This window comes from Lepidothrix coronata, unplaced genomic scaffold (assembly GCF_001604755.1).
Source record: "Lepidothrix coronata isolate B3197 unplaced genomic scaffold, Lepidothrix_coronata-1.0 Scaffold256, whole genome shotgun sequence".
Taxonomy (NCBI): Eukaryota; Metazoa; Chordata; class Aves; order Passeriformes; family Pipridae; genus Lepidothrix; species Lepidothrix coronata.
The window spans coordinates 843,737-864,215 of record NW_016690436.1 but is presented as its reverse complement, the minus strand read 5'-3'; the positions used below and the strand labels follow the sequence as shown (position 1 = coordinate 864,215).

The following is a 20,479-nucleotide window of genomic DNA, read 5'->3' as shown; positions in this document are numbered from 1 at the left end:
TACATTTTAGGGGTTTTTTCTTGCCTACGTGTTCTATAAAACCAGGAGAGAGAAAAGGGGCAACACATACTAAAGATACCAGAAGTGATTTTTTTTCAGAAGTATTTGTAACTAGTATCCGTGGAGCATGTAGTGTATGCAGAGCGTATGGAGTTATGAAGAAAGAACTGCTGCATTTAAATACAAAAAAGTATTTGTGTTTGTATCTGGGAGACTGCAAGATGCCCGGTCTCAGCACTCTGGGACGTTACGCTCGTTGCTCGTCGGCGGCGGCTGTTCCGAGCCACGCTCACGGCAAATCCGCTCCGCACGCGCACCTCCGACCCAAACAACTCCTGAGCCACCGTTCCCAGTCCCATCTCACCTTGAGGATCGCTTCCAACTTACCCTCCCACTCGGGAGTTCCTTCAGTGCACGGCGCTGCTCTGCGATGGCAGAGCATGCCCGGGAGTGCTCACACAGCAGCGGAGCCGCACTAAGGCCACAGAGCCCCTCGTGCCAGGCCAGCTGCCCCGGGGCAGCCGCACGCTGCCGGCGGAGCCGGCCCCGCAACCCGCCGGGGGAGGTGGCTCTGCCCGCTCTGCCGCCGCGGAAGTGCAGGCACCGCCCCGAGAGGCCTCCGGGGCGCACTCCGCTACCGCGGGACCATGGTGCAGCTTTACAACCTCCACCCGTTCGGGTCGCAGCGAGTAGTGCCCTGTAAGCAGGAGCCGGCGCACTTCTGCTGCGGCCAGGACGTGCTGTTCGTGGCCAGCACGGCGGCCAGCTGCAGGGTAGAGGTGTTCGCCGTGCGCGACCAGGGCCGCTGCGAGCCCCTGGGCTCCTTCGCCACCCTGGGGCCCGTGCTGCGCATGGCGCACAGCTCGGCAGGTCAGTCCCGGCGGCCGCCGGCTCCGGGGGTGCGCGGCTGGGGAGGCCGGGACGTGTCCGGCTCGAGTGCGGGAAGAGGCCCTGAGACCCCGCCGGGCGGGGGGCAGCGAGGCCGGGAGCGGAGGCCGGCGAGCGGCGCCGCTCGGGTCCCGCCGCGGGAGGAGGGCCTGGCGCTCCCACCCGCTCCTCCCTCCGCCCGGGTCGGTCGGGCGCGGCGGCTGGAGCGGGCTGGCCCGCGGGCCGGGCCTGGGGCCGGTGGGGAGGGCGCGGGCCGCGTCTCCCTTTGTTTGCCGTCTGCGTCCGCCCAGGGTAGGGACAGTGCTCCCTCCCCGGCTTTTGTTTTACTGGGATTTTGTTTTCAGAGCACGGGGCGGGTGGTCGTTCCAGCCAATCCCACAGCTGTTCTGTTAGACTATTGCTTTCCCTGGTCTGTAGAGAACAAAACGGCACTGGGGACGCGGGCGGGGGGGAGGAGGCGGGCTTGGTCTGCAAATACAACTCATATAGTGGATTCACTTACGAGTTATTCTGGACCTAGATGTATAAGTCCTTTTTTTTAATGGTATGTTAAGTGTGTGCCACCTAGCAAAAAAAAGTTGCACTTTGTATTTAATTTAGAGGAAAATTGGTGAAAACTGGTTTTGGAATTTTATGTATGAGTTAAGACTTTAAGATGTTCTTTGTAATGAACTACAGAAGGTAAAGAGCTCAAAAATTGTCATCTATTCCGTAATGATATATCAGTATCACTGCTTTCTTTTAAGGAGACTATCTGGTGACAATTGAAGAAAAAAGCAAAGCAACTTTCCTAAGAGCATATACGAACTGGAGATGTATGTCTGCAGGGAGCTCTCGTGTGTGCGTTCGGATGGTTGGTCACAAGATGGAAGAATCATACAGTGAAACCTTGAAAGAACAGATGTCAGTTGTTGAAATGCCACTTTCAGACCCTCCACTGTGCATTTCATGTTGTCCCGTAAATGGAGATCTTCTTGTGGGCTGCAAGAATAAACTAGTCATATTCTGTTTGAAATACCTGGTCATAAACCAGAATTTGACTGTGTTAGATTTTGAACGCTCCTTAATTTTGCACATTGATAATCTCATTCCTGCTGAAGTTGCATTTTGTGCCAGACACATAGCCATAACAACAGAGCTGGACGTTCTAATCCTGAAACTGGAACTGGTCCAGCAAAGTGCAGACAGCACAGAGCAATGTGCTCAGGGAGTCAGTGCACCAGAAAAGACTGTGGATGGAGGTAAGTGCAGAAATAATTTTTTTTTTGTATCTTCAAGAATCTGCTCACTGATTCCTGTTATTCTGAAAGTAGGCTCAAACAAGGTCTTTGCCCTTCAGCACATATTTCTAGATCATCCTATGACTGTCAGCTGAATGTTCTAGGGCATGAAAAGTTGTACCAACCTGCACTTGGAGGTAACAATTCAAATGAATATGCCATCATTCTGCACACTTTCAGGATAGTGCAGCCTCTACAGATAGAGAATTAGGTCCCTGTTTTGGCATGCTACCATGGGCCAAACTAAAGTGGTAGTAGTTCAGTGTGCTATGTTCAGAAAAATTATTCTGTCAGTGTCACTGCCTAAATAACCAGGCACACATTTAAGAGTGTTTCTGTGGCAATGCCTGTGTACTTTTGTAACTGTTAGTAGGCTCAGAACCTGCATAATCAAGCAAATTCTCCTGCTTCAGGCTTTTTCCTTATTCAGGAGCTTGCCTTAAAATCCTAGAAATCCCAGAAATAGATGTACTCAGTAGGTTTCATTCCTGTATATTGCAAGAAATCAATCCATATGTAATCAATTATAAGTTCCCACCTTTCCAAAAGTATACATATCAGGTGAACACCAACAAACTTTAGGAAAGTCCTTAGCTTATAATTAAAGAAACTTAGAAGGATGGTCTTTTAGAAATGGAATCTGCACCTACAAAAAGATTAAAAGGTAAATAAGACTTGTCATAGGGAAAATATAAATGGAATGTTCTTCACTGAGTGAAGATGGATCTTTTCTCAGATCATGGCATTCTACCCCTAGTTGTTTTTATTACTAAAAACTAGATAGAAAAGTTCCAGTTTCTCTCTGAGTGTTGTTAGGATTTGCTTTCCAGAAGTTGAGTTTAAGAGAACACAGCTTTCTGTGATTGCTGCCTTTTCCTTCTCAAAACTTCTCCAGCCAAAAGACAACAAATTTTTATGACCAATCATTTGCAGCACAAGTTGCTTTGGACTTGCTTTCTAATGAACAGTTTACATGGGGAGTTTTTTCAAAACTCTTGACTGCTAGGTATTCAGACTGCTGAGGCAATTAAGGAATTGTTCTTGTCTTCTAGCATGGCTGTTTTCAAAATCTCATGGTTTGAGGAAGCAAACGCTAGCTAAGTAGCTGTTATTGGAGTATTTAGTTGATACTGTGTCATACCAGTTTCTTAGTGCTGAATGGAATGGTTTGAACAATTAAGATAACATTTTCATTGTTCAGGTGTGAAAGATGAAAGCCCTTCAACACATACTTTGCAGCTTGAATTAGATGAGTTCATCATATGTCAGAAGCCAGTGGAACTGCTTGGGGAAGAAAGTAAGCTATGTGAGATACCCATCACACTGGAATCCACAGAGTTACCCACTGAAGACACAAAGTGCTTCCAAGTGCGGTATCTGCTTTTCAGGTATTACAAATGTATTTTCCCCTTTATGGGTTAATTTACTACAAGAAACCAAAATGAGTTGTGGATTATGTCTTTTTGAAAGAAAACTGGTATTTTGACTTTTGGGGTTTTTATAAGGGTCAGGGTTTCTTTTGAACTGAGGAAATAATGGGATACCAAAGAAAGCCCTTTTTTAAATATATTGGAATATTTCACTTAGAAGGGATCTGCAATAATCATCTAGTCCAACCGCCTGACCACTTCTGAGCTGAGCTACTGGTAAAGCGTAGTACTAAAGGCACAGTCCAAATGCCTCTTAAACAATCACAGGCCTGGAGCATTGACCACCTCTGTAGGAAGCCTTTTCCAGTGTTTCACCACTCTCTTGGTAAGAAAATGCTTCCTCATGTCACTGAAACTCCCCTAGCACAGCTTTGAGCCCTTCCCAGGTGTCCTGTCCCAGGATCCCAGGGAGAAGAGCTCAGCATCTCCCTCTCCAGGTCCCCTTCTCAGGAAGCTGATTTAGTCTTCCTCTTCTATTAACGTTTTTATCAAAGACCGAGGAAGAATTGATGTCACAGTCCAGCAGTGAATTCCAAAGCAAAGCAGGGAAAAGGATGACACGTAATAGGAAAGAAAAGTAGGATTGGAGATGACATGACGTTACATACAGTTCAGTGGAATAAAAAGAAAGGGGTTGAAAAAAAGCTTAAATTGAGGTCCAAATCAATTGCAGCATGTCTTCCAGTGATCTCAAACTTTGACATGCATCTTGCAGACAAGCAAAGAAAGAGGATTCTGGTTGCAGGAACTCAAGATAGTTGTATCTAGCTGTGCCCTGTGCTTCTTGGCATCGCTATGCTAATGGCATTGCTAGTAGGAGTGTGAATTGTTGTTGATTGTTAAAACATGAGCTATGCCTGTTCTAACCAGTGCCGTTTACTTGTCCAAAGTAGATCATCATAATCTCTCACTGTGGTCCCATGTTGTTGTTCTGGATTTTTTTCTCTAGACGTTTTACACCCGACCAGTCACCGTTTGGGTTTTGTGAAGAGACGAAGTTGCATTCTGTTCAACTGCTCCCTGTATATCAGACAGGTAAACGGCTACCTGCGAAGGCACAATGGGCTGTATCATAGGAGACTGGGAAAGGAAGGAGCTTACTTGTATTTCCTTTTTTGTACACTGTTTCTGTATGATTTGTTTTTCAAATTCAGATCTTTCCTCCCTTTTCCATGATTTAAACTGAGCTTCTGTTAAAAAAAAGTCTTTAAATTTCTCCAAGTTCCGCATAAACCTTGAACTAAAATACCAATTCATCACACCAAAGGAGAAAGACTAAATCAGCTTTTATCAGTTCTCTACAGATTAATTTTGTGTTGCAAAACAGTCACTCTTTACATTGCATTAATAAAATTATCCTCAGTGTTTTAAGGTACTAGACTGCTACTCATTAGCCCACAGAGGAAATCAGGGTAGTAAACCTTAAGATACAGGTTACCTTTCTGACAGGCTTTAATTGAAAGGGAAGGGATGAATGCAAACTTTAGGGGTTCACTAGCTCAAGCCCCAAAAGACCCATGGAAGAATTTAATGCTGCATGTTAGCAGTCGGATAGAATCATAGAATATGCAAAGTTGGAAGGGACCCACAGGGATCATTGAATCCAACTCCTGGCCCTGCACAGACACCCCAACAACCCCACCCTGTCCCTGAGAGCATTGTCCAACCACTCCTTGAGCTCTGGCAGCCTTGGGGCCGTGCCCACTGCCCTGGGGAGCCTGGTCAGTGCCCACCCACCCTCTGGGGGAAGAACCTTTTCCTGATGTTCGACCTAAACCTCCCCAGACACAACTTCAGGCCATTCCCTTAGGAACTGCATGTAGACTGCTATTAGGTCTCCCACCAGACTCGTCCAGGCTGAACAAAGCAAGTAACCTCAGCGACTCCTCGTATGGCTTCCCCTCTAGGCCTTTCACATCTTAGTGGCCCTCCCTTGGTCTTTCTCTAATAACTTCATATAGTTCTTTTTACTAGCTACTAACAAAACCAGTCTGAAACTTGGGCAGGTTTGATAGTATCTTTTAGGCATTAGGGTTGCAATGGAATTGCCAGGTTTGGATTTATGAAGTATATAAAATGTCTTTCTTATTGTTACATCTAGGAAGCTCTTTGACAGCCTGTGAGGAAACTGAGAACAAGAGAGAACTACTGAGTCTCTTTTGCTTTTTCTCTTTACCTCATGTTGGATATCTCTACTCTATTGGGAAGGTAGTAGAAGTAATTTCTACTTATCAGTATTCGGAGAAGTCAGAGCAGGCAGTCCTTACTCCACAGTTCCTGCACGTCATTACAAGGTACTAAGTTTATGATTTTGCTGATACTATTACTGTGTTTCTCTATGCTGCTGCCCTTTTTTTTTTTTCCCCTCTGATACATCCTTCATAGTCTGGAAATCTCTGGGCAGACTTATATGTTAGTCCAGTGGGCCCTCCTGCTTAGGCTTCAAAGCCCTTCAAAGGAAAAAGAGCTGATTCTCTGGCTACTTGATTTTTGCAAGTCTTAATTTCTTTCCTTCATTGTTGCATTTTCATATTTCCCTCTAGTGAGAACCTGCAGTGTTTCACAGTGAGATGCAGTGCAGCAGCAGCTCGTGATGAGGATCCCTATATTGATACGACTGTGAAGGTGCACCTCTTGTTATCTCACTAAAACTGTTGGGGTAGTGGTATGGCACTTAACTGACTTTGTTTCCTTTTGAAATCCTCTTAGTTTCTATTGGCTGAACCAATGAAGTGACATCAAAAATTAATATTTTACTTCTATCTATGGCATATTGTATTTTGATGGTCTACAGATGTCTCAATGAAACAATCTGTTATTGCCATCTTAAATTCTAGACCATGAGTAGAATGTTTTCAAAAACATCAAAAGCTATAAAATCACTTCTTTTTTAAGCTAAATTCCATGCTTTTCCGTATAAAACTGAACGAAGGGTGCAGAGTTTTCCCTTATTGTAGCTGATGATGTTTCTCTCTCTCAGGTGTCCTTGAAAAACCAGTTTTTGCAGGAGGAGTGTAGACAATCAAACAAGTCTGCTACCACATACTTAGGGCATGCTTTTTAGGAGGAGGGCTTTTGATCCTTGGAGGTCTAAATTTTCCCCTTCCTTAAATGGCTTATCAGTAAAAATCAATTGAATTGTAAAGGTTGTGATACACATTAATAAGCATAGTAGGAAAGGTAGATTGAGGTGTATTTTATGTTAGCATTTAAGGATTTCTGTTGAGCATGCAGGCAGCAGACATAAAGAATCCATAGGACAGCAGAAGTTTTATAAAATTTTCAAGAGCCAAACACGTCTTCTCTGCTCTCCAGAGAGGTACTAGATAACTAATACAAACATGTGACACAATCTGCCCTGTCCATTCTCCAGTCTCAGCTTTCTGTGTTTTCACTGTGGGTTACATTCAAGTCCATCACAGTTTCTCCAGTCAGCCAAATGCTGCCTCCAGAGGAGGTTTGGAGGGATGTGCAGGCTGCAGTCTCACACGGATGTCTGTGCTGCAGCTTGCTGTCCACAGGCTGCAGATCCTCCATGGGCTCCAGTGCCACAGGGCTCCAGGAGTTTGAAGTGTGAGGATGATGATGGTTATTTTTATTATTTGCTCTTATTATTTTTCCTGCTGTTTTTTTACACCAGTTTAAGAGCTGCCTGGTTCTGGTTCTGGTTCTAACTAGCCCAGGGCAGTTTAGAGTCTCTAGGTCACCCCTGCAGGCCTCCACCTTTTACAAGAAATGTTGAGGTGTCTTCAAAAACCAAGTTACACATATAATACTGTGTTGTCTTGCTTCACTGTGTATGTTAATTTGTAAATGTAGTATTTTATCTTTTTAAAGCTGTAAATTTAGAATATTTCTGTGCAAATGAGGTTGCATTTTTCAATTTTTAGTCCAGTGTAATAGGGTAAGTTTTACCTGAAAGGTGTATATTGAACAAATTGGAGATATAATATGGGATATGTAATGTAACAATAGGCAAGCAAATATAATACTTCTATCTGTAATTGCTTTTTATAAGCAACTGAAATCAAGAGTTTTATAACCAGGCAGTCTTTTACAACTTGGTCAAATTCAGACTATTTGGGATTAAGTTTCCCACATCAGACATGTGGCTCAGGCTGCATTATTATAAGACATATAGCTAAAACTGTAGTAGCTTTGAAGAGGGAAATAATTTATTTATTTTTTTACTCATTGTTAAATATTTCTTGTCATGCTTTTATGAGTAGTTTTATTCTTGTTTAAGTGAAGCACTCAAAGTTAGGAAAGCCAGGGAATGTTTTTAATGTCAGATCATTGTACAAAGGTTAGTTTTTTCCCTGATTTATTTAAAGACTCAAAGTACATACTAACTGAAATGACAAAACAACCCCTTTCCTTTATAGGCTTGTCCACCTGTTACACTGGATGTCTGCACATTAAGAATGCAGCTTTTTATAGGACCAAGAGCCATCTGTCATTTCAAAAACCATATAATTCTTTTGACTAAGGCAGACACAGAAGATATTACTGAAAGAAGAAAGCCTACAAGAAGGATGCTGTAAGGATTTGTGTCTTTTAGGGAGATGGTACTTACAGCTCTGTGTACAGTGCTGAATTTGTGGGTATTACAGTTGGAGTGGTTCCTCTGTGGAAAAAGTGTTTGAAATAATTCCATTCTTAGTGAATGAGAACAGAAATCAAGCTTTTTTTTTTAATTCTATTATATTAACTGATGCAGAAGAAATGAGAGAAGGATCACAGATGCCTGAAATCAACAAAATGTTAAAATAACATTACTAAGAATTTAGCCAGAGAAGAAAAAATATTTGTCTTGAGAAACAAAAATACTATGTAGAGTACCAAAGCTACAGGTTACAAAATGTGCTGTAGCACAGAATGAAAATGTCTTATCTTTGGGGTTCTTTACAAGAAAAGTTATGAATATCACTACAGTTATCCATGACAAAAGTTAGATCAGACTTTGGCTCAAGTTACTCTTGTAGCATGGATGTAGCCAGCGGCATATGTTACTTTTTACCAATTTCCATGGGAACTGCTATTCCCCTTCTTTTTTGAGGGCTTTTCATAAAACATCTAAGGAGCTATTCTAAACAGCTATTCAGAACCCACATTTATTAAAGTCAGTTCAAGTTAATTAACAAGAGTGGGACAGCTATAGTTGACTGAAGCAGTTATGTGAACCAGTATTTCTTAAAGCCTAGAGCAGACATTATTCAGGAGAAGATAAGGTTAAGTCCATCAGGGAGAATGCCTATTCAAAATACCATAATTTGAAAATAAAGACGTAAATATCCCAGAACAGTTAAAACCAAAAAGCAGAACAAAAAGAGTCTGTGTTTTCCTGCGGTGTTTTTCTGGGCATTACAGACCTAGATATTTCTTTACACAATATCTTGGCAAACACTTTGATAGAGCCGCAGGGGCAAACATGCAGTAAGTCCTTACAGAATGTACATAAACACTTTAGCTAATTTAAAGTACTTAAACAGTCAAGGTCAGGTTTGATGGGGCCCTGGGCAGTCTGACCTGTTCCAGTGGGTGGCATCCATCATGACAGGGGGGGGTGGAACTCGATGACCTTTAAGGTCCCTTCCAAGCCAAGCCATTTGATGATTCTATGATTCCTGTAAGTACCTGACACTACCTGGTGTTAAGCACTGGAGATGATGTAGTATACAGTTCTGATGATGTTCCTGGTGTATGAACATGCCTATCCCTATTTTGTTATTAGCTGTTATGACCTAAATTCACAGCTTAACTCTCCAACATTTACTAGTCTGCAAACATACCTAATTATGCATTTGAATTATCAAATGAGCAGTGGTGTTTTGTCTGCATAGTGTTTATTTCAATACTGACAACTCAACTCTTTTCCTCCTCTCTAGTTCCAGAAAGGCTGACAGCATCAAATCCAGAACAAATTCTGAGTCAGAGCCTGGTTGGAATTTATATATTATAAACACTGTTTCAACCATTCAGCTTTACAGAGAAATGGTATTGCCCAACTCCTGCTTTTGTTGTTTGCTAACTAAAATAAGTACTGTTAATTAATCTCTGATGCATGCTATTGCTGAATATAATGTAATGTATTTCTCACGTACAGCCTGTAATCCTATTTCAAATGGCTGCTTTCCTCATTAGAATTGCTCCTGTATATTCTTAATTTTTGCCAGTAGCTCAAGTATATCCTGTGTCTGTTCTAGGTAGATTATAGTAGAACTTACGAAAATGTTAAAACTGAGAGCTGCATCCATCTTTTAAGTGAGGCTCACTTACTGATCCGAGCAGCTATAATGGACCCTCATTTCCTTAAATCAGATGAGAAAGAAGAACTTCTAAGAGCGTTCAGAGAAAGTTGTGCATTCTTAGGAGACTGCTACAGCAGGTATGTTTTAGATGTTGAAGTGGTATAGGTGAGCTGTGTTTCCACTAAAGTAACCTTAAAATGAAAATCCATAATTCTTTGCTGTTTTACATTAGCATTACGTATGTAATATAAGTCTCTGTGTTTTACAAAACCAGCTTAATCTGGTCATCTCTTCAGTGTCTGGTTGTCTTTACTGTCATTAAACACAGAATGCAACCATGAACTATGAATATGCAGATAACTGATGTGTGTGTGACTTTGTTTGATGTATTGTTCTAGTTCTTACCAAGAGTGATGGCAAAAGTGTTGCCCTCAGTTGCTTTGTTAATTTTTTCCTTTCTCTGTTGCTTACAGATTTGACACAAAGGATTACCACCTTGCTTTGCCATACTACAGAATGTCAGGTTTATCCATGACTGAAGTTTTAAAGAGACTAGTTTCAGAAGGTGATGAAATACAGACATATGAGAAAGGGCTTATATTTTACTTAACTCACTCTCTTAATGAAGACTTGAACGAAGAATTAAGCAAGGTAGAAACAAGTTGGGTTTTTTGTAATCTGTTGATTTAGTTCTGATTTTAAGAACTGTGTATCCAATTTTAATCAAATTCTCATTGAAAGTGATGAGCTGCTTATTTAGTTTTACAGTTATTCTTTTTCACATTATTTTTATTTTCCCATTTTCACTGAAAAAATAGCAAGCAGCACTTGTGAGGCTTTGGGCTGATTTCAAGCAACCTATTATGGATTTGGCTATCATGATGCATGTTGGTAGTGATCTGTTTCCCACTTGCACACAGAGACACTTCTGGTTTAGGAAAGCTCTGCCTCAAATTTCTTTCATCTCCCATTTCTGTAGCAAAACAAACTGTTTCTTTGAACATTGCCAAATTGTACAGTTTGGTAAAAAGAATTCACTGTGGGGTTCTCCTAGCACCCCAGAATATGGGTTTAATCACTACCAGTTAGTGATCCTTTATTTTTATTAGTAGGGAGGAGAGAGGCAGGAGAGGCACTGTGATTTGATAGCTAAGCTGTACTTGTCTGTTTTAAAAAAAAGGCCACCAAAACAACAACAAAACTGCACTACTTTCATATGCAATAGTAGACTGTATACCTGAAAATGTCTAAACTGTCAAATGGCTTTTATTTCAATAGGAATCAGGAAATAAAATTCTCCAGATATTCTATCTCGCTGACCCCGTGCAGCTGCCTCATATCCTTTGCAGCCCCTGCATGAGAAACGTGTGTCCTTTGACAGCTGTGAAGTATCTTCAGAAAGTAGAAAAGATGATGCCATCAGTGGTCCTGACACTTACTAAGGCTTTTTTGGCTCTGAAAATGGGAGACCTGATAATGTATGAACATGAGATGGACTCCTATAAGGAGGTAAAGTATGCTGAGAGCATGAGCTATTCGCACTTTGCCAAAGCCCAGGTCAGGTGTTTGACTTGTAGTTGCATTTTACAGTAAAAGAAACTTTCAGTGACTCCTCTTCCTCCTGATGTGCTTTGTAGGCTCCACTGAATGTGTGCAATGGCAGTAGAATGGAGGGCTGGCACACACTGGGACTATACAGTGTACCCTGCAGGTAGGGTATTGTCTTGGCAAAGCCTTACCAAACAAGTAAAAGTTTGGAAGCTCTTAATTCTTGATAAATTAAATACTGTTTACTGGGAGGTAACAAGCTCTGCAGAGCCAGTGCTCTTCAGCTGCCTGGCTTGTATAGCAGTATAGGGTTGTATAGTAGCATCTCTACACCCCTACACCTGAAATCAATATGTGATACACCCATGAAAACACCATCTTATGGAAACAGGCGTTATAAAATTGCTGGTGAAGCAGGATATTCATCCATTGTGCACACAAACTGAAATTTCAGTATACAAGTTCACATGTTTCTTATGTGTCATCAAAGCACTTAACCCTTACTAAGACCAGATCAGAATCTACTTCAGTGCTATCAAAATAAGAATTCCCCATCAGTGGGGAGGGAAATATCAGTGGAGCTGTCTCTGCCATAGATGTTCACATGTGGTTTTAGACTGAGATCAGTCTGTAAAGTACTTCTTGGTAAGGTTGATCAGGACTGTGGAATATTCAAAGATGACAGAGCTTGAAATACAGACCTTTTCTTAGAGTGAGATATTGGAAGTCTAAAAACTTCTGAAATACATGGATAGCTGTTCCAAAGTTAGATACTGTGCTTTGGTGGAAGAAGTCCTGGAGAGCTTTTAAAATCAGCAGGTTTTGAATTGCAAGGTGGGAACTGTGGGAAGCTCTTTCAAAAATTATATTCGGCATCATCTGCTTTTGCAGTGTGATCATATGAAATTGCCATGTTGTGAGCAAACATACACATTCCACTGCATGGTTGTTATTTATAGAATAGAACAGAATTTATATATAGAAAGTGGCTGAGATTTGGGTGTTGGGTTGTTTGGTTGGGTTTTCTTTCTTTCTTTTTAATCTGATCATATTAAATAGGTTTTATTGCAGTTCACCTTTAAAGAATCATTTTGTTTCAAAGTAGAAGAAACTAACACTTTTAGAAAACTAAAGAAAGGAAAAATAGTTTGTATTCATAGCAGGGTGAAATCTGAATTTTCCTCCTAGGTCTGCCTTATATTTGTGTAATTAATTTAATTTTCTTAGGCATCATTTCTCCGCTGTCTTTAAAGTGGGAATAGCACCTTGTTATGGTTACCTTCAAAAGCACTCACATACCCAGAAACAACTTACTATTGCACAAAGTGCAGCACATTTTGATTGTTGTTACTGGGGTATTTTCAAAATGAAAATCATACTTTAGCAAAGTAATTTACACTAATTTAGCAAAGTAGTCTATTGGAAATTCAGCCAGTGATTTTTCAAAGCACCATGTGTATTGAATGTCTTGGATTTCTTTGCAAAATTCAACTTTCACATGTGCACAGTAACTCCAGCTTTCAACAGCATGTTACTTTCAGTGTTCAGGCACAAGGAGTTGTTTTGGAGTGTTCGTGCAGTTTGGAGCTCGGTTTCTGAAGAGTTACTCTATGAAAAAAGATTTGTTTTCTTCCCCTGACTTTCCTTCATTTCTCTATCTAAACTTCACTGCCTGAGGAAATACTGAGTTCATTGGGTTGAATCATGTATGTATTGAATTCCTTACCTGATTTGTATCTGATTATGTTTGTAGACAATGCTGGCTTGTGGCTTCACTGGGCAACCACAACTCTTGAGGCAGCGCAGGGGAGGAATTGTTATGCCAACTGAGTTTGCTGTTCACCTGAAGGAGACGCAGCCTGGTTTACTCGTCGCTGCCACTGTGGCTTTACATGAGAACAGAAAAATTGAATTGGAAGAAGCAGATACCTTTTTCAAGGTTGGCCTGTGATCATTTTTTTTGCTTCTGTTTTTGTCATAGTGATGTTATTGGTAAGAAAAGCAGGCTCAGCTGCTCCTTCACTCATATTTCAGCACTTCTTCAGAAAGAGGGTTATATTCCAGTCATGATAGATGATTACAGAGTCAGAAACTGGACCTTCTGGAAAGAAATACTGGTTAAATGATGCAAACCCCACCACCACCACCACCAAAATTCATTAAGTTCTTTGTTTTTACCCTGTCATTTGAATGGAGAATATTCTGATCTCAGTGGTCTTTCAATGGCTTCCTAGTGACTGAGCTTCCTAAGGCTAATGAAATTTAACAGAATGTAGATAAATTAATTCCATAAGCTCCTTTTGAAGAAATCATTGGGATTAAAACATAATTCTAAAGAATCAGACTTAAATATGAAGGTATATAATGTTCTGATGTTCTTCATAAATTCCTGAAAGAAAAATGTGTCTCTGCAGTTTATGAGAAGAAATATTAACAGAATAGTTTTTCTAGCATCCCTGAAGTTTGCTTTCTTTTAACTGGGAATTAGACAAACCTTTTTTTCTTTTCTCTTCAATGAATAACTTACTTGGGTTAAAACGTGTTCTTCAATGTAGGTATGTTGCAGTCTTACTATACCTGTTACTGTGAAAGACCTGTATCAAAAATAGCAAGTCATAAAGTTCAAATTAGAACAAGTGTTGTTGTTTAGAACCATTTGGATACCAAATAAAAGTCCTTTTTGCTGACACAGCACACGTTAAAACATCTCCCTTGTGGGTCCTGCCATGATACCCAGCTGAGCTACACAGCATCTCTCATCATGGCCTCTATAGTCCTCTTTTGAAGACACCTGCTTGGCATATATAAAATCCTCCAAATTAGCAATCTGTAAATATTTGTTGATGGTGGTGGTGACATTTCTGGCAGTGGAGTAAATCTTGAAGAAGAAATCAAATCTCTTGTTTAGAATTGATTACCTTAAAATCATTCCATGAACTTTTCACTTTGCCTAGCAGTGTATTATGTAGAATCACAGGATAAAAAAGGAATGAAAATTCTGCTTCTAAAAGTAAAAACTCTTCCTCCTGTTTCTTCTAATTTCTATTACTAATAATCACCATAGTCTGTGTTAACTTGCTGTCTTCTGTCATTTTTGTTCTTAGATGTTGTGTAGTAATAGTGAAAACACTATTCCTCAGCTCTTGGTGGACTTCTGGGAAGCTCTTCTTGTAGTGTGCTCTCAGGAAGAAATACTTCAGGAGCTCTTGTTGAGGGTTACTTCTCAGTATGTTTGGAGGATATCAAAGAAGCAACTTCCTGAGACTAAGCCGTTAAAAACAACAGAGGATCTGGTGAGTGGTAACCACTCAGGGGAGGTTTTAGGACTGCAGTGTTCCTCCAAAATCTGTCCAAATACCATCCTTACTGTTTTAATTCTGGACAGTTTATCTGTTAAAAGAAGCAAGACTGAAAGGAAATAAGGTAGTGTGCAGTTACAGATTGGTATTGCTAGCTCAGGGCAGTCCTACTCCTTGGGGACATTTGCAAATATACTTCCAACAGGAATCTCAGCTCTGGATAGAAGTAAGGGCTAAAATGAGAAATGAGAATGTGTCAGGTGGAGTGTTTGCAATTTCACAAAGCTTACTGAATGAGAAAATTGTGTGAATGATGAATTTTAAAGAATTATGAATGGGAAAGCTGAAATACAGAACTGAATAAAAGTTTCCAGTTTATTTGTTACTAAGTTTCATGAACCAGAAGAAAGTGTAGCTGCTCTTCTAAGTTACACTATTTGAGATTAAGATTTTCTTCACTTGTGGAGAGTTTCACATGGAACCATCACTAACAGAAATGTTTCTTTTATTGCAATTTGATTCTTTCCTGTATAGATAAATTCCTGTAATCATTTTGGGTTGATTTTCCCATGGGTGACTTCCATAATGTCAACGGGATGTTCATCTGATAAAGATTACCATGAAGACATCTCAAGACTACAGGTATGAAACAGGTATTAACTCTTACTGCTTACAACTTAGAGTCATTCTGCAAATATTCATATATGTATTAACAGTTTTCTCCAGCAGACTCTTCTCCTCCTTCCCCCCTAAGTTATCCAAGTTGAAGTAAAAGGCCAATTGAAACCATGGAAGAAAAAATACTAAGGAGATCTGTTGGTAACAATGATATTTAGATTTGCATCCTCTCTAAACTTGTTTTCTCAATTTTCAGCAACATTTATTAAGGGAAGTATTATTTTAGAATTATTCTGACAAGTAAGGGCTTCCGTTCTAAGGTTATAGCTAGCATTTTTTGCAAAGTTTATCTTAAATCCAAACAATACGTTTTGTTCTTGTCTTCAGTCTCTTTTATGCAGTCAGTCAATCAATGTGGCTTCAGCTCTGCCTGTCCTGGAGCCGCTGGCAGAGGCTGACGCTGTGGGCCTGGCCGTCCGTGTGCTCTGCAGTACCCGGCTGGGCAGGCACGAGGAGGCCCTGGAGCAGCTCCTGCCGAGGTGTCCTGGGGCAGCCGTGCTCTACGCTCAGCAGGAGCTCACAGGGGACAAGCAGGTGTGCTACTTTCAGTAAAGTTGTTCACTGTCTTTTGGGGTTTTTTCCTAACTAAAATGCTGTTGTGGACAGATGGACTCTGGATGGATCACAGCCCAGCTTTCAGACAAAGTAAATGGCTTAGCTCGCATTGAACCTCTTGCTTGGTGTTTTAATTTGTTAACTCAGTCCCTGCTGATTTTAGTGGAGTATTTTTTCCTCCACTTTCTTCTGTCACTTACTGTATTCATTATAGTAAATTTAAAGCACAGTCTTTTCAAATGGCAGACTGTCTCAGAAAAGGGAGAGTAATATGGTTTTTTCCACTGTAAATGAAAAACTACCTTGTTTCTCACTAATTGGTGTTCTAAATTGGCAGTGCTTATAGGTGAAATCTTACTGATAAGCTAACTGATAGGAGAACATGGTCCTTCAAAGAAAATCACACTTAAATGATGCTCTTCCTGTGTTCTAGTGACATCTTCTGACCTTATAACATCAGACTGGTACTGATGCACTAGTGGAACGATTATGTCTTTATGTCCCATTTTCCTGTTAGGCTTCTATACAGTTTTAATGTTGGAATTGGTATTATTCCAGTGTTCTAGGAGTACAGGAGTTTACTTCCATTGCCAATCACAGCTGCTCAATTAATTGTACACAGCTTTACTGACCAGAGTCAGTAAAGGTGATCCTCTACTAGATGGATGTACTAGAACTCTGTTTAAAACTAGATCTGAACTTTTTATTCAGATCTGAAAGCAGGTTCTTTGATTGTTTCCACATTAGATTTGAATGTGAGGTTGCAGTACTGAATCTGAGAGCAAGTGAAAGAAAAGTTACCAAGTTCAAAGGAGGAAAGAAATCCCTTCTCTTCACTGTATTCTTATCAACAAAATTGTACACAAAACCTTATTCACTGCTATAGCTGTTGGGAGTAGACAGATGAGGTCAGGAGACAGAGCAATGTTCTTATAGTAATGCTGTTTACCACTTTGCCTGGAGCTGTTCAGAGGGAAAAAAATAAATTCTCTGACTGCATCGGTCTTGCCAGTGACTTTTGTCTTCTAAACTTTTGTCTATAGAGGTATAAAGGGCACTGTGTGAAGATTTTTGAGCAGAAAAAGGTTGCACTTAAGATGGAAAAATACAATATATGCAAAATCACTGCATTCCTGGCATTAAGTTCATCGTGACTGATCTGTATTTTTAGCAGCTCTTTCATACTCTTAATTGCAGTCCTTGTTGATTTATACTTTTGCTGTGGATTTTTGTGGATTTAGGCTCTGTGGTGGAACAAGCTGCTTCCTGAACTTTGCAAGAGAACTAGACTTATGGGAAATGACTGCCCTGTTCTCATTTCAGCACTCAAAGGTAAATCCGTTGTTTGCAACTCAACTCCAGAAGCCTTTGTATGTCAGCTAACAGTCTTAATAACTGTTCAGACTAAGGACAACTGATGTGGTAATTTGGAAGAAAAGGGGACCTTTTTCTCCAGCTAAAGCCAATACAGTTTAGCAGTCTTTCTGGTCATTAGCAAGAGATTGTGCAATGTATGCACTGTACCCTCAGATAAAAATCACGGCATTCCTTTTGTATGGAAAGCAGTTACTTGTTGTAATCATACTGTTTCTGTATGGATCAAGAATAGACACCAGTAAAAAACCTTACTAAACAGAGCCATCTGTGATTGTTTCTTGTTTTTTCTAGGCTAAGTGATTATATCGTTCTTAGGTAACAGGCTGTTAACACAGGGGAGGCTTAAGTATGTATTGATGATTAGGTCATAGACTGAAAAAACCACAGTGTGTTATTACTAGAAGTAGAGAAATCCACCTTAGTAGTTATGTAGTCCTATTGTTACAGGTTTGTAGGAAGTTAATAATACTGTGTATAGCTGAGGGGCCAGTGTGTTTGTTTTGACAAATTAAGCATGTTGAATAAAGCACATACATTGTTAAAAGTATGCCAATGGAATGCCTGAGAAAAACAGCATCAAGGGGTTGCATTGTGCTGCACGGGTTGCCGTGCTCTATCATAAAGTTCTAGTTTCTGGTGCCAGCAGTTTTTCTTTGGAATTTTTTTCATGCAATAACTGTCCTGTAATCGCTTAAGAACATATTAAACAGCTTGGTCTGAGAAGCTGCTTGCAAAACATCCAGTTTTACAGATAGTGCTGAGTTAGGGTACTAAAAAGATTTCCAGGGCTTCCTTTGCATTTCATACAAAACATGTGAAGTACTAGATCAGACATTCATTAGCATTAGTGCCATGTGTAGACTTGATGAGTCAAGACAGAGGTATGGTTTTAATTTAAGTCAGAATTTCAGTTCACTTTTGAGATTTCCTATAGTTGTATTTGTATCCAAACGGGTATGTCTCAAATTTCATTCCACTTGCAATATTTAGATAATTTGATGACTTCAGTTCATAATTACATTGTTGATGACTTTTTTTGTTTCTTTGTTCTAAACTCAAAATACCTAAATAAGATTTTTCCCCCCTGCTCCGAGCAGAAACTTTATCAGTTGTTGCAATGGAATTGGAACTAAGGGATTTTGTCAGTCTTCTACCAGAGGATGGAACTGCAGCATTTTTCCTGCCACATGTTCTTCACTGCAGCCAGAGGAAGCTGCTGACCTAAAACAATGAAGTCTACTATCCACTCAAATACAAAGAATGTGCTGGAATAAAAAAGCAAACGAAACAAAGAAGCAAATGAAACAAACAGCAGAGCTGCATAAAAGGTACTGTGGGACTGCCCTCACATAAATCATCTTACTTCTTCATTGAAATCTTACATCAACTACTGAAGGACAACTGTCATCTGAGGTAAAGTAACTGTTTTGAAGCTAACCATGGTGACAAGGCAACTGGAAAATACTGTACAGTACAACTGGACATACGGTGTTCACTGAAAGTAAAGCAGGAAGTCAGTCTCAAATCTGTATTAGTTGGATCACTGACCTAGGGAGTTCAGGCTCAGGCATGTGTCTACCTGTATGAGTAAAAGTAAGTACCTTACTCTTCCAAGTGGAATTGGGCCCTACTGCCTTCATTTTGCAATGCTGGAATTCATTCCCTTGAATTCCAGCTGGCAAAATCAGTCAGCTGCTCTGTCATCCTAAGGACATACCCATGCGAGTGTTACACTGAAAATGTTTTCATTTAGCAATTCACAAGAAGAGGCCATAAATCCAGGAGAAACAGAGGTGGAAGATAGAGACTACTGCTTGCTTGCTGGTTTTAGTTTTCTTTCTTCTGTTGTCTTCAGTTAGTAGAAAAGTATTTGAAGTATCACTAGGCCATAAATCCAGCCGAAAACTTTTATTTCTTCTAGTGGTTTGGTAAGCATCTGGGGTACTTGTGCATGTATATACTGATGTCTGTCTTGTGAACAGAAAGCAGACTTCTGTTCCTTCAGAGCTGGAATTCAGTCATAATAAACTGTCACAATGTTTATGACTTTCTTATGAATGTCGTTTGGGTTTTTTGAAAAATCTACCAAAAATACAATGATTCCCATGATCCCATAACCATATAAATCATCTAAAGACCTAATTAGCTGACACTGACTCTATTAAATCTGTTTTCACTGAAGTTGTAATGTTACTTAAACCTGTAGAAGTCAGGCAGAAGAGATCATCCATATTTCAGCTAAAATACATTAACAAAAAAAAGATAAATTGAAAGTAGTTTGTTACCCACGTAGCATTCCTGCTACCACGAAAATCAATTATTAATTTACTGGTAGGTGTTACGCTGGTTTCAGGATAACCTTACACCTTAAAAAAAGGCCAAAACAATTTAGGTTTGTTACAGAGAAGCAACTTTGTTCTGATAGGTGTAAACCCAGATGTTTTGCTTTGCCTGCCCATCCCATACATCCTTCCCTCTTGTCAGATAGAGGCCTAACGTGAGTGGAGCTGGGCTTTTGAAACAACTGGATGGCACGACCATATCTGCTCTTACTGCTTTCATTTTTGACCAGCATCACCAGTATCAAGCACTGATACTGCTGCTTCCATCTGTCAGGAAACACTTCCTTTTACCTTTGCCAAGGGCTGCACTACGTAACTAACAGCAAAGGGATTCCACTACAGGAGTTACTTCAGAGTTGTCAGAGCAAAGCTCTTTAGTATAGACATCAACAAATTTTGCCCTTCTCATTTCATCAGGCTTATTGCAGCATAGTTTTGTCTGCCTTAGAATTATTTTCATAACAGAAAAAGAAAAACATCTTATGCAACCATGATCCCTCAGTCATCACATCTTTTAAATGTACCAATCATCTTGAAAGGTGTTACTGGATAAAATTATAAAATAATTCAACAGAAATAACAGAACTATTTTGTTAACTGCTCAATTATACAATACTATATATATTTTCAGTGTCAACTTATGGATAAAGTGATAACCAAATTGCTGTTTTCTAAGTAATAACTGCTACCATATCTGTCTAGTAAAATGTGACAGTGTGATGGCAGATACGCAAAACAAATTTTGCTGTTACACAGAGTTATTTTCAAACTTTAAAAAAAGGTACATTTCATTAGGCCCTTCCGTGTTCCTCAGCTGTTAAATAACACGCA

At 40.1% G+C, this 20,479-nt stretch overlaps 1 protein-coding gene and 1 long non-coding RNA gene across 5 annotated transcripts; one reads left to right on the top strand and one right to left on the bottom strand.

Moving 5' to 3' along the window:
• The first annotated feature begins 589 nt into the window (after positions 1 to 589).
• HPS3 (HPS3, biogenesis of lysosomal organelles complex 2 subunit 1) lies at positions 590 to 19,360 on the top strand. Of its 3 annotated transcripts, XM_017835416.1 has the most exons (17): positions 591 to 870; positions 1,635 to 2,129; positions 3,370 to 3,556; positions 4,548 to 4,633; positions 5,700 to 5,892; positions 6,142 to 6,223; positions 7,984 to 8,138; positions 9,487 to 9,595; positions 9,805 to 9,986; positions 10,323 to 10,500; positions 11,128 to 11,358; positions 13,151 to 13,336; positions 14,502 to 14,690; positions 15,231 to 15,338; positions 15,702 to 15,908; positions 17,171 to 17,261; positions 18,404 to 19,360. In XM_017835416.1, exons 1-17 carry the CDS (start codon positions 648 to 650, stop codon positions 18,529 to 18,531), a joined length of 3,030 nt encoding a protein of 1,009 aa, XP_017690905.1. In that variant the 5' UTR covers positions 591 to 647; the 3' UTR covers positions 18,532 to 19,360. The 3 variants fall into 3 exon arrangements, with proteins under 3 accessions (XP_017690908.1, XP_017690906.1, XP_017690905.1); XM_017835419.1 differs by lacking the exons at positions 17,171 to 17,261; positions 18,404 to 19,360 and having other exon boundaries at positions 590 to 870; positions 15,231 to 15,349; positions 15,702 to 15,793; XM_017835417.1 differs by lacking the exons at positions 15,702 to 15,908; positions 17,171 to 17,261; positions 18,404 to 19,360 and adding an exon at positions 15,413 to 15,478 and having other exon boundaries at positions 590 to 870.
• On the bottom strand, positions 1,758 to 14,494 carry LOC108507448. Of its 2 annotated transcripts, none has more exons than XR_001878137.1 (3): positions 13,327 to 14,494; positions 13,124 to 13,240; positions 1,758 to 1,869 (listed from the first exon to the last, which is right to left on the bottom strand). It is a non-coding gene; the product is annotated as an uncharacterized LOC108507448 (long non-coding RNA). The 2 variants fall into 2 exon arrangements; XR_001878136.1 differs by lacking the exon at positions 1,758 to 1,869 and adding an exon at positions 8,003 to 8,225.
• Positions 19,361 to 20,479: the final 1,119 nt, after the last annotated feature.